A 13,373-nucleotide genomic window follows, 5' to 3' on the forward strand; every position below is an offset into this window, starting at 1 on the left:
CTCTCCCTGATGCATGCATGGGATCTTGATGACGTTTTTTTTTGGACTTTTCAACACCGCCACTGCCAAAGCGCAACCATGTCGAAGGTGCGGCTGCGCTCAACCCGGGAGAAGTCCGGTGCGGAGGAGCTCACTCCAGATCGCCTCGGACTTGCTGCGAAATGCGGAGAAGCGCGGACGGTCCTCATAAACTCGCGTGCAGCGACAAAAGCTCATGTGGAACAATGTTAAGATAGGTTTTTTTTTTCTTCTTTTTCCGATCTATTCCCCCATCTCTTTCTTATTCTCCACCCTCTCTGCCCGCCTTCCCTCATTTGCGAAAATGCAAATACTCATTACCGGCGCCGCGGGCTTCATCGGCCAGCTCCTGGCAAAAGAACTTCTGGATGATCCGACCTATCAAGTCACTCTCACCGACATCATCGAACCGCCCGTACCTCAAGGCGCTCGTCACCCGGAGAATGCCACATGCGTCAAAGCAGATCTTCTCACAGCTGCCCAGGATGTCGTCAGTCCCTCTCTAGATGCGGTCTACGCCTTCCATGGAATCATGTCGTCAGGTTCCGAAGCCAATTTCGAGCTCGGCATGAGTGTCAATATCGACGCAACTCGCAACTTGCTGGAAGTTCTTCGCAAAACTTGCCCCGGCGTGCGAGTCATCTACTCATCAAGCCAGGCCGTCTACGGACAACCACTGCCGGAAATCGTCACGGACAATGTCATTCCAACCCCCGAGTCCTCGTACGGCGCCGAAAAAGTCGTGTGCGAGACCCTCGTGAACGAATACACTCGTCGCAAGTTCATTACCGGCTTCACCCTTCGATTCCCCACCATCTCCGTGCGGCCCGGTGCGCCCACCGCTGCGGCCTCGTCGTTCCTGTCGGGGATGATCCGTGAGCCGTTGGATGGCAAAGAGTGCGTGATTCCAATTGAAGATCGATCCTTCAAGTCTTGGCTCTGCTCTCCCAAAACGCTCGTCCAGAATCTGATCCTCGCCCTGCAATTACCTGCGGACTCGGTGCCTCCTCATATTCGCCAGATCAACGTCCCGGGTATCTGTGTGACGGTTCAAGAGATGATGGATGCTCTGGAAACGGTGGGCGGGAAGGATAAACTGGGTTTCCTCAGTGAGAAGGAGGATCCCACTGTGGTTCCAATCTTGAAGTCGTGGCCCACTCGATTTGACAATTCGCAGGCGATCTCTCTAGGCTTCAAGCGCGATACGTCCTTTGAACAGACCGTGAGAGACTACAAAGCCTCATTGGCGCAACAATCATGACGCTTACTCCAGGAACGCGAATCATATATGATGGGGCGGCATACTGTGGCACTTCTTGCTCTACCGTTGCGGTTTTTCTAGCAACGTTCGAGCGGTGTCGTGTACAATACCCACTTGAGACGTGAAATTAGAATGTACAGACTATCATAAATTTCAGTTGATTTCCAACCACGAAAGTACGGTGTGTGGATGCAATTGAAAATAATACGAAAGACGAACGCAGTAATCTCTTCGTGTATTCGGGTGATATAAATGTGAGGTTGCGGAAGAATAGGCATTTGCTCACCTTATCAACGCCGTGACGGAACCGGCTTGTAGCGAGATCTCGGGGCTCCTTCTCGGTGGTCTCCAATGAGTGTTTGAGTTGCTCTGCCAATTTGTCGGCAGAAGACATTTTGAATTTTGAAGAGTCCAGGGAGGCCGGATTTTCGTGTCGGTTTCAGAGGGAGTGGCCAGAGGTTGTGGAGGCAGTGCTGCTTTCTGACGAGGTCCGCTTCGCTGTGGTTGCGAATTCAGCACAATGACCCGATTAACAAGACAAGTTGAAGATCATTTTGAATCCGTGCTAATTGGTGCGGCTGTATGGTTTGCAGTGCGGTGAGAGAGAGAAAAACAAGGGATTCATCGTGAGTATGTTTTGTTTTCTTCCACTACCGATCATGGAAATGGATGGAGCGCATGTGTGACCAGTTGACGGACACTCGAGTCTGATTGTGCGGCTCTGAACATTTCCGGTTTCCGGCTGCCTTCGCTTGATTTCTATGTGGTGTTTAAGTGATTTTGTCTTGAGGTCAAAGTGATTTCTATCTGGGGTCAAGGCGATTTCTATTGGAGGTCAAAGGGAGGATTTTCTGGGTGGTGTGGATTTGATATCGCCCTGGTAATCTCATGTAAAATGAAATTGCTTCAGTCGCAACAATTCGCCTACTGGTCCCTAAATATTTCCATCGACTCTCAACAAGTGTGAACTATATAAAAAGGAGGTGGTCGATCCGAAATACCGATCAACCGACTGAGCAACTGTTCCCTCATCGACCCATTCCGTTTGGAGCAACCAATCACTCGGCGTACAAAAGTAGGCCTGGGACACATAGGTGAACAAAAAAAAGCCTTTGAAAAAGAGAGCTACCTCTCTTGCGCTAAAGATTTAGCGCGTTCAGGGATGAGGTGTAATGATTCAGCGACAGTAGATATCAGGACGAATGAAGAGATCGATCACGCGGTTATCCCCCAGTCTCCACACTCATTACAAGAACTGGAAGAATGCCCTGAAGCAGCACCGTTTTGAAAAGCATTTGGGTCGCGATCATCGTGAAAGTTTCCCCAAGGCACCACACAGTCTGCCATCAAAAGTAAGTATCATGCGGATCAAATGAATGGACTCAACGAGAGTCGAATCTCCGATTTTTTTTTTGGTCAAATCTTTTCAATGGTCTCATTCAACTGCTTCGAGATAAAGTCATCTTCCCGCCGCGACAGTCACATGACCGCGTCCGTTGCCGAAGGGGAAGGAACCCAACACGCGTTGGATGCACCAGGCTGAACAATGACAAACTCCGAGCCTGGAGCCGGGATTGACACCCACGATGAGTGAGGAATGTGCTAATCCTCTCCTTCTGGGTTGGATCAAAGAATGGCTGGAACAGGCCCGAGAGCGCAACAGCAAAGGCGTGACCGTGTTCGTACCTGACGCTAGTCCTGAGGTCGGGAGTCTGATACCTAATTTTGGTCTAGATACAAAAAAGCGTACGAGTCGATGAAAGCATGCCCTTTGACCTTTGAGCACCCATCACAAGCCCAGCAACTAAATGGCTTGGGTCCCAAGTTATGTGAACGACTGACGGAGAAGTTGAAGACTCACTGTCAAGAAAATGGGCTTCCGATGCCGCAAATCCCCGGGCAAGGTGCGTCGAGCCTGAATGAGTGTATTCTGATGGGCCGGAAGAAGTGTTAATGAGGCTGATCTCTTCAAGGGAGTAAGAGAACATCAGATACGGGCGTTGCTGAACAACCGGCCAAGAAGCCGCGAAAGGCACGGCCCTATGTGCCAGCTCTTCGATCAGGTCCATATGCCATTCTGCTGGGTCTGGCAACCCAAGGCGAAAGTAGCAGCCAAGGCATGACCAAAGCCCAGTTGATCGAGCTTGCACAGCCTCATTGTGACAGCTCTTTCACAGCACCCCCAGATCCATCAAAGTATTTTACAGCGTGGAGTTCAATGAGGACCTTGATTCAAAAGGAATTTGTCTACGAACATGGCCGTCCACTTCGGAAGTATGCACTGACTGAAGAGGGCTGGGAGGTCGCCAAGCGCATTCAAAAGACCTTGCCAGGGGCATCGAGTGAAAATGCTACCTCTACGGGCAACAACTCCCAGGCTTCGACATTTGCAAACGCCTCTGCCACGGGCAACGCCTCGCTTCTCCTTGATGAGGGCGATCGGGCGACAGTGGATAACCCTGTCGCTGCTTTCCCAGGCATTCAGACAGACGGGCCTCGGGAGCCAATCGTACTTCCCCCAGGAAGTTTCACGGTCGAACTCATTCTGGATAACCGAGAAGTACGTAGCTCGAAGGATCGAGACTACATTGCCAACGAACTCATAAAAAAGGGTGTCACCCCCCAGGTGCGGGCATTGGAACTGGGCGATGCTATGTGGGTAGCGAAATGCCGTGATCCTTTGCATCTTGCCCAATTCGGTGAAGAGGGTGATGAGGTCATGCTGGACTGGATTCTCGAAAGAAAGCGTCTTGACGATCTTGTCCAGTCAATCAAAGATGGCCGATTCAAAGAGCAAAAATTTCGTCTGAAACGATCCGGTATCAAGAACGTCATTTATCTGGTCGAAGAATTTGCCGTGGCACACACCGAAGCTCCCTCGGGGAATGCCTTCAAATATCAAGAGTCCACCGCATCAGCCATGGCCTCGACCCAAGTCGTGGACGGGTACTTCCTAAAGAAAACAAAACAACTCGACGATTCCATCCGATACCTGGCCCGCATGACGCGGCTTTTGGCCAAGATGTACGGAGCATACGATCCGTCTCAGGATGGGAATCGCGTGAGCCACACTACAACGGCCACAACTTCCCACTCGGTTGCCTTGATTCCTACGCGATGTCTCTCTTCTACCAAGTCATACCTCCCTTTACTCGACGAACTGCGGACCAAGGACCCGTCCGTGACGTATGGTGTGACCTTTTCAACCTTCTCGGCGCTGACCTCCAAGTCAGACGTATTGTCTCTTCGAGATATTTTCCTCAAGATGCTCATGTGCATCCGTGGTGTCACAGGCGAGAGGGCGCTGCAGATCCAGCGTAAATGGCCCACTCCCCGGCAGCTTGTGGAAGCATATCAGGCGCTGGAACCCAGGGAACGAGAGACTCTTTTGGCGACTGAGCTACATTCTGTCGTGAGAAGAAAGGACTTTGGTAAAGCGCTCAGCAAAAAGGTTGCCGAAATCTGGGGGGAAGGAAGGTGACTGAAACAGTATCGGCTTAGTCGAGCTATTTTGGGGACTGAACACTCTTCTGAGATATTAAATAACGATAATACTATGAACTGCACAAGATACGGATGTACTTAATCATAACATGCACAACCCAAAGACACACAAGGGTCATGTCCTCCTGAAAAGTTTCCTCACACTTTCCCAACTGATCCTCAACGCGAGACTGCTCGATATGACCGAAACGCTGCTCAGTGCCATGGCTAATGCAGCCCATACTGGACTCAACCTCCAATGTTCATTCACAGTGACAATCTCTCCGCCAATGGTCTTCTGGTGATGACCAGTCACGATCGGATAAAAGACGCCAGCGGCCACGGGGACCAGGATCAGGTTGTAAACCACGGCCCATCCAAAGTTCATCCGAACCCTGTTGAATACCCGGCGGCTGAGAACCACGAGTTGCAGAATTGTGCGAAGGTCTGAATTCAACAAGATGAAGCTGGCAGAGTTGATGGCAACGTCCGAGCCAGATGCCATGGCAATGCTGACATCTGCGGCGGCAAGAGCGGGTGAATCGTTGATACCGTCTCCGACAAAGGCAACAATTGGGCGTGAACCGCCCTTGTCTGATACAGTTGGCATGCTGTTTCGGTTCTCATTGGCGAGTGACCCTGCCTGGATCTTCTGTACAAAGCTTGCCTTTTCTGCAGGCAGCACGTCAGCCATAACATTTGAGCGGGGAATTCCCAACATTTCGGCGACAGCATGGGCAGTCTTCTGGTTATCGCCTGTGCACATGAAGACCTTGATATCCCTGCTCTGAAGTTGAGAGATGACGTCGACAGCCTCGGGACGAACTGTATCGGATGTCGCGAAGACGACCGCTGGAATAAAGGGAGATGTCTCGGAGGATTTGCAACGAATGGACAGGACCGCAGTGGATTTACCACTTGTTTGAAACTTTGACAGGAGACCAGAGACGAAGTATGTATCGCCTCCTGGGGGGAGAATGCTGTGAAGCAGCCGCTCATTCCCAATAGCGGCTTCATATGATTCACCTTCCTCAAAGTCGACCGTGAAGGAGCCCTTCAGCCCCTGGCCGGGAATTTCTTCTATATCCGAAGACAAGATATTGAACGTGGCTTGGCTTTGACAGAAGGCAGAAATCGCCTGCGCAATAGGGTGATTACTGCTTTCTTCCAGGCTCCGTGCCAGTGACCATGAGACACTCATCAATTTCGGGTCCTTTGTTAGGAACTCATGCTCCGTGACCTTGAGGCTTCCTCCTTCAGTCAATGTGCCGGTTTTGTCGAACACGATGGCATCCAGTCGGCTCGCTTCCTGAAAAGCCTCACCTCCGCCCTTGACCAGAATCCCGTGTTGCGCTGCAAGACCACCCCCAACAAAGAGGGCAGTTGGTGCGGCCAGTGCCAGGCCACAGGGGCAGGCGACGACAAAAACAGCAATCGCAAATTCCAAGCTCCAGAATGACCAGCCCCCGCGAGTGTTGTCCAGATAATCGCCAGGAAGGACACCAGTGTGTCCAAGGGCGAGCCAGATCACAAAGGTCAGAATGGCAATCAGGGTGATGATTGGCACGAAGTGAGAAGTCAAGACATCCGCAACTCTTTCCAATGGCGCGCGTTTGCTCTGGCCCTCGCGGACAACTGCAATAATTCGATCAAGCATGGAAGACCCGCCTAGCTCTGTGACACGAACCTGCACTGGATGGCCAACGTTCACCGAGCCAGAAAAGACTTCATCTCCCTGCGTCTTCTGGACTGGGCGAGACTCTCCTGTGAGCGAGCTCTCATCAAATTGGAAGTTACCCTCGCCGATCACCACACCATCTGAAGGCGGAGATGTGCCGTGAGGAATGAGAACACGGTCCCCTATTTCTAGGAGATCAACACCAATTTTCATCGTCACGTCAGAAGCGGCATTGGAAGAGGCATCGCTCTCCGTGGCCGCGTCCCCGATCAGCTGTGCAAACGACGGGCGAAGGTTGCCCAAGGATGCCACCGCATCACCGGTTCGTGCTTTGCTGTATGCCTCAAGAAAACGACCAATGAGAATGAACAGCGTCAAAAAGACCACGGAATCAAAATAGGTGGTTCCATGTGCACTTGCTTTGTGACCGCTCAAGGCATCCATGATTAAGATAGCTAGCGACGAGAAGTAGGCGACTGATGTTCCGGCTGATATCAAGAGATTCATGCTTCCGAACCGATAGAAACGGCGGAGAATTGGAACTCGGCTCCCTGGACGCCACAATGCGCGGATTTCTTTCAGCGCACGGGTATGAAAGACATCAGTGCCGAAGACCATGACAGGAGTTGACATGATAAAAAGAGCCCACTCGATTCTCGTGACGCTGCCAGACCACATTTTTTGTTCCAGGTATCTTCGAGTGGCATTCTGAGGAGAGACCAACGACATGAAAACAATTCCAATGATGAAGGTGGGAATGGCGACGGCGAACACAAACAGTAGGCGGGAGAGTAGCCTGTGGCGCTCGTGTAGCTGCATCGCTCGAGATCGATCTTCTATGCTTGGTGGATGATAGATACTCGCACTGAAAGCAGGATGGGCATCATTGATGGTTTTGAGTATTGAACGGATGGTCAAGGTTGGCGGGGCAGGCTCGTAAGTGATTTCAACGACTGGTCTTTTCTCAGTGGGAGCCTCGTTGACACTGATGTTTGGAAGGCCAGCCAAGGAGTCCATGACCTTTTGGGGACAGTGACGACAGAACATCCCGTCAACCACAATTGAGATCGTACGTTTCGGGGCTTGGTCCACCAACGCAGTGCCCGAGGGTGATGGGCTATCGGCAGTGCGTCGGGTATCATCATGCCCTATGCGACCTGCTTGCAACGTGGAAGTTCCAGGAACTTGCTTCACTTCATCAAGGACCGCCTCGAATCCAATGTCCTCTATCCGTTCGGTGATCGTATCAACATATGCCCGCGGACCAGCAAATACAAGGGTCGCACTATTTGTGAGCAGATTGACAGAGACTTCTTTGACCCCGGCCAACTCTTCAAGCGCAGCAGTGACACTGTTGACGCACGATGCGCAGGTCATTCCACCAATACTGATTCTAGCATTATATTCGTCCAAGCTTACTGGGGGAGGCAATTGATTTTGGCCAGTGTTGTTGAGCGAGACCAAACCACCAGCTTTGGAACAGCAACCACGAGGTTTCGAGGTTGCAATCGACGGCGAGTTGCAGATTATTGAGATTGATGGGGACCGCTCGGTGTCTGAGTCTTGCAGCTTCGTTCGCTCCTTTTGTGGTTCCCAGCCAGTAGGGCTCGGAGGTGTTTTCCAATCGGTGTTGATAGCCTTCGTGTTCGTCGTCTCGAATTCATGCTGCTGTGATTCCTTTTTGCAAGAATCGCAATTGGCAATGTGCCGTGCGTTCCAAGCACCATGGGCATGATCTTTGGCATTTGAGGAAAGTCCAGGGTACAGTTCTTGGTGATGGAATGATCCCGAGCCGCCCTGAGCCCAAAGGCCAGTATCCATCTCGGCCAAGATGGACCCTTCCTCATCATAAGTGGTGACATGATGCACCTCAAACGCAGCATCAACGAGAGCATCAACCAGCACCGTAGGCTGAGCTCTACTCCCATGAGATACTCGGACTTCGTGTGTCATAATCGATACGTGAACATCCTCCACAGAAGGGACCTCAAAGAGGATCTCGGTGATATATGCCACACATGAGGCGCAATGAATATTGCTCACCCAGAAGACACTCTTTCTCCTTGGAGGGGTACTCTTTGAATGTGGCTGGTCTGCTCTTTGGGCTCCTGCAACGTTTTGCGGGAGCCCAGCCTCTTGTTGTAGAGACATGATCTATCCAACCGTTGGTAGTTAGAGAGAGAGAGAGAGAGAGAGAGAGAGAGAGAGAGAGAGAGCGTCACGACCTGGGAGAATCAATGAACGTACCAAGGAAGCGTACCCTTATTGTAACGATAGAACAATATAGATAGATTTATGATAATTGATACACGAATTGAAGAGGCGATGCCGGAGGTAGGCAACGGATGTTGGAAAATATCTTCAGGTCGTGTGAAGGTTGAGTCGCGAGTACCTGGCGTGGGCGGAACTGGAGGGCGGGTACGGACAAGACGCATCCAGGAACTATAGCAACTACGACACAGCGAAATGTCAGGCAGAAAAAGGGCGGGTGATGATCATTCAAGATTTGACCAGATTCCCGGCTGTCGGCTGCTTATGAGTCTCTGATCTAGGAGCGAAGTATTTAAGGCCAGGCCATCGTACCAAATTGCGAGGGGCGAAGCTGCGAGATTTGTGCGCAGGGCTCAGGCAAAGAACGCACAAATGCCGCAAGATGGGCCCTTGAAGCAAGTGCAGCAACATTCCAACGGACCAATGCCATGGATCATCTGATATGTAGTATCATATCATGAGCTACAAAGTTGCGCGGCCCCGGCAAGCTGATTTCTAAAGAAAGCTCATGAAGGTGCTCGAAAAGAATGAATCTGCATACTATTGTAATGCTCCTTGGCTGCATGGACTCACGTCAGGATTCCTTCGAATGCGGCAGCGGCCTCGTGGATCCGTCCTGATGCCTTGCCGCCTTGCCGCCTGGGTGAAGGCTGTAGACCCACATGCTGAGTCAGGCCGCTGTTGCTGCCACATCTCCAAGGCGCGAGACGGCTGACCCCGCCCCAAATTTCAATATGTCCTATTTGGGACTAGTTGCCTTTGGCCCCATCTTGGTAATGGATTCACATGGCTCTGCTTCTAGAAAGAATGGGACTAGAAGAAAGTGGTCACAAGGCGTGACTTTGGAGCAAGTCAAAGGCAAAAGAGAATGACTCATCAGAAGGCGTCTTTTCCGTGATTGGATTTTATACGAGACGCTGTAGGACAAGCTGCGTGGAATACTACTGGGCCAGGTGAAAAATTAAGCTCCTTGAACTTCTCGAAAAGCTGTCAGTTGGACGAGTCGAACGCGCGCCCGCCAACTGTTCAATACCCACACGTGATCTCACCACTGAGCCACGGGTGACTCTCTCCCTCAGAAAAACTTCATCACCACACCCGCACCGTACCCCACGTCCGGCATTGCCTTTTACTGCTCTTATCGTCTTATCACAATCTTTTTTTTCCTTTTTTTTGATAGAAACGCGTGCGTTCAGACCCGTGTTCCGCGATTCAAGGACTGAATCCCTTCGCGGACCAACAACGAGGCGCCGAGAGCGCGTAGTTGAGAGCTCCGTTCCAATAGTCTTTCCCGTCAACTGACTCCAACTTTTTCACGACCTCATTTTCATCTACATGGAATAATTTCCGCGACCTTACTATCACCTACCCTACAGCTTGGTCGAACGGCCCTCTCATTACCTCACACCTACCTCGGCTCGCACGAAAATTCGACCGTCGCACGATTGGGGGGGGATTGCAGTTCGCCTGAGCTTTCACTCCATCGCCCTCTCACAAGCCGATCACGTCCATCCATGTCGGCGTCTCGGTCCGGCAGCATCTCCGTGGCCCCTCGTGGCCCGCGACCGCCTGTTGGCCGCTTGGCAAGCTTGAAGCCTCCAAGCTCAACACCTATCAGACGTCCTCAGCCGATTGGGCGTCCGCAACCAACACGCCCAACCACGCACCCAAAGACCCAGGGCTGTCCGAACCCAGGGTGTCCTGCCCCGCATATCGTTGAGGATGAAGGTCAGAAGGTTTGCTCCGGGTGCGGTACTGTCATCAGCGAGTCCAACATTGTGTCTGAGGTGACGTTCGGTGAGACTTCGGCTGGTGCTGCAGTGGTGCAAGGTTCCTTCGTTGGATCGGATCAAACCCACGTTCGGAGTTTCGGCCCAGGATTTCAGCGCGGTGGTGGCATGGAAAGTCGAGAGGTCACCGAACAAGCTGGTAACCGATACATTCTGCAGCTTGCGCGCAGTCTCAATATCCCGGAAAGTGCAAGCAAGGCCGCTGGTCAGGTCTTCAAGCTTGCAGTGGGTCTCAACTTCATTCAAGGTCGCCGTACGAAGCACGTTGCTGCTGTGGCTCTCTACATTGCTTGCCGCCGTCAGGATGGCAACACGGCGATGCTCATCGATTTTGCAGATGTCCTGATGGTCAATGTCTTTAAACTGGGTCGCACCTATAAGGCCCTTCTGGACGAACTCCGCTTGGGTGGCAATGTTTTCCTGATGAACCCCATCGACCCGGGGAGTTTGATTTACCGATTTGCCAAGCAACTTGAATTTGGACCAGCAACAATGCAAGTAGCAGGCGAGGCCGTTCGCATTGTCCAGCGTATGAACCGTGATTGGATGTCCACCGGTCGACGGCCCGCTGGTCTTTGTGGTGCAGCCTTGATCCTGGCTGCGCGGATGAATAATTTCCGGCGCACAATTCGCGAGCTCGTTTACGTTGTCAAGGTCACCGAAGTCACAATCAGCCAACGTCTGTCAGAGTTCGGCTCGACTGAAAGTGGTGAACTAACGGTGGATCAATTCCGCTCCGTCCAACTGGAGAACTCACATGATCCCCCCTCATTCACACGTGGTCGAGAAGGCAAGAAGTCAATACGAGCCACTACACGATTCCCCGAGACCGCGGCAGAGATCGAAGGTGACGTTGTCGACGAGAGTGATGCAGAGTCAACTCAACCACCACGGTACGACGCTGACGGGTTCGCAATTCCCAACATTCCGATCGATCCAGCCCTGATGGACAACCCTCGGCGACGAGGATCCATCACCAGAGCTGTCAATGAAGCTGTCGAGGATGCGGTGAAGGAAAGAATAGATCCGCTTGAAGGAAAAATCAGGGGGCCCCGAGGTCATCTGTACCCAGCGCCGTCTGCCGATCAGGTTGCATCGGAAAATGCTCTGGAGCAAGAAATTCAAAGCATGCTGGCCAAGGGCTCCGACCTCGTCGAGAGCATCAAGGGCCCGGAACCAAGCAGCACCGTTTCGGATAGTATCGACATTGACGAGGCCGAGTTTGCAGACGATCCGGAAGTTGTCAACTGTCTGCTTGCCAGCGACGAAATTGAGCTGAAAGAGCAGATTTGGGTTCACGAAAACAAAGAGTACCTTCGCGCACAACAGGCAAAGGCCCTGAAGCGGGCCCTCGCGGAAGCCACTGCTGGACCCTCGAGGTCGAAACCTCGAAAACGTCGCAAGGGTCGACTCGGGGACGTCGCCTACCTCGAGGGTGACGGCGAAGATGGCCGCAGTTCCCGCGCCTCGACTCCAGCTGAGGCCACACGGCGAATGCTGGAGAAACGAGGATACAGTAAAAAGATCAACTACTCGCTTCTCGACAACCTGTACGACCAAGATGGACCCAGCGACACGGTCACCAAGGTTGAATCTCTGAGCCGAAGTGACAGTCGCAGTCGCAGCCAAAGTGTGATTTCGCGGCGTAGCACAAGCATCCAGCCGGAGCCCCGATCCCGCCGTACCATTCGAGCCTCTCCCCGACCTTCTTCCATTCCCAGCCAACAAACCTGTCATCTCCGCAGCCCACCAGCCTACTCCCCCTCCCACAGCACCCCCCGTTGCTGTACTCAATACACCCCCAGCCACCGCACCACTCGGTCCGGTGGACGATGAAGACGCACAGCCTCCCAATGCCGATCCAGACGACATTGATGATGAGGAGGAAGAAGTTGAGGAGGATCACGTCGACGATGCCTTTGCCGGCCAGTATCAGAACGATGATGATTACGGAGACGACTACTACGATGCCGGCAGTGACTACGACTACGATTAAGATGCTCAACTGAACGAGCAGGTCCCCGTCTGCCCGAAAGAAATCTTCATTGCATATTTCATCAACACAAAAAAGTGACAACAAGTGACTACGCCAGGAGCACGCCGTGTGATTTCATGGTTGATTTGAAGCGCTTCTTGAAAATCTAAAAGATACCCCCCTCCCTTCAATACAGTACAGCCTCTGGGCATCTTTGCAACCATTCTGACACATACACACCCGTCCACGGTAGTGCCCTCCATGATTTCAGTAGTATCTTGTATCAAATGAGTCCATTGTATGATTGTACAGCGTATTCCAATAATAAAGACACACCATCCCAGCACGACCTCAATTCAGACCTTCATCTCTTTCGAACCCAATGGGTAGAAGAGCTCGCCTCCTCTCGTTCAGAACGGACGCTACATATAGGTCCTCAATTTGAGGTAATCCCTATTACCTCGTACATTTCATTCGGGCAGAGTGCACGTGACTTGGGTGAGATGAGTTGGACAGGAGAGAGTGCAGTGGGTGTGCAGGGGGAGCATTCTACCAGACCTTGTTGATTCAATATGCCTCAGTTAAGTACCTTGTCCGGTGGATCGAAACATCCAAACATCCAAATATGTTCCAATGGAATGGATGGGCTACCATAAGGAAGATTGCGACTTCTACCAGACCACGCCTTGAAGGTGCCGGATCAAACTTTTTGGGAAGGCTGAAATTTCAACTAGAGAGCCTGGGAGTCCTACTAGTTATCATACTTACCTGGTCATTCCACATACCTCGAGGTTCGAGAATCTGAGGGTACCCACTAAAGCAGTCTTGACGGAATGCATTCAATTCATCTATTTATCAATGGCCCTCCACTAACGGCGCCCGCACCGGCGTGCAAGG

General features: G+C 51.9%; 4 protein-coding genes across 4 annotated transcripts; 3 read left to right on the top strand and 1 right to left on the bottom strand.

The window, feature by feature from the left end:
- Positions 1-322: 322 nt before the first annotated feature.
- POX_b02882 (D-erythronate dehydrogenase) lies at positions 323-1,279 on the top strand (the record flags this gene model as incomplete). Its single annotated transcript, XM_050111790.1, has 1 exon — positions 323-1,279. One exon carries the CDS (start codon positions 323-325, stop codon positions 1,277-1,279), a length of 957 nt encoding a protein of 318 aa, XP_049972136.1.
- Positions 1,280-2,865: 1,586 nt separating this feature from the next.
- POX_b02883 (Crossover junction endonuclease mus81) lies at positions 2,866-4,760 on the top strand (the record flags this gene model as incomplete). The annotated part of the gene is made up of 3 exons (XM_050111791.1): positions 2,866-2,957; positions 3,014-3,183; positions 3,253-4,760. 3 exons carry the CDS (start codon positions 2,866-2,868, stop codon positions 4,758-4,760), a joined length of 1,770 nt encoding a protein of 589 aa, XP_049972137.1.
- A 138-nt stretch (positions 4,761-4,898) lies between these two features.
- Positions 4,899-8,591, bottom strand: POX_b02884 (uncharacterized protein; the record flags this gene model as incomplete). The annotated part of the gene is made up of 1 exon (XM_050111792.1): positions 4,899-8,591. The coding sequence occupies one exon, from the start codon at positions 8,589-8,591 to the stop codon at positions 4,899-4,901; it is 3,693 nt and encodes a 1,230-aa protein (XP_049972138.1).
- Positions 8,592-10,225: 1,634 nt separating this feature from the next.
- Positions 10,226-12,497, top strand: POX_b02885 (Transcription factor IIIB 70 kDa subunit; the record flags this gene model as incomplete). The annotated part of the gene is made up of 2 exons (XM_050111793.1): positions 10,226-12,107; positions 12,151-12,497. The coding sequence occupies 2 exons, from the start codon at positions 10,226-10,228 to the stop codon at positions 12,495-12,497; spliced, it is 2,229 nt and encodes a 742-aa protein (XP_049972139.1).
- Positions 12,498-13,373: the final 876 nt, after the last annotated feature.

This window comes from Penicillium oxalicum, chromosome II (genome assembly GCF_001723175.1).
Source record: "Penicillium oxalicum strain HP7-1 chromosome II, whole genome shotgun sequence".
Taxonomy (NCBI): domain Eukaryota; kingdom Fungi; phylum Ascomycota; class Eurotiomycetes; order Eurotiales; family Aspergillaceae; genus Penicillium; species Penicillium oxalicum.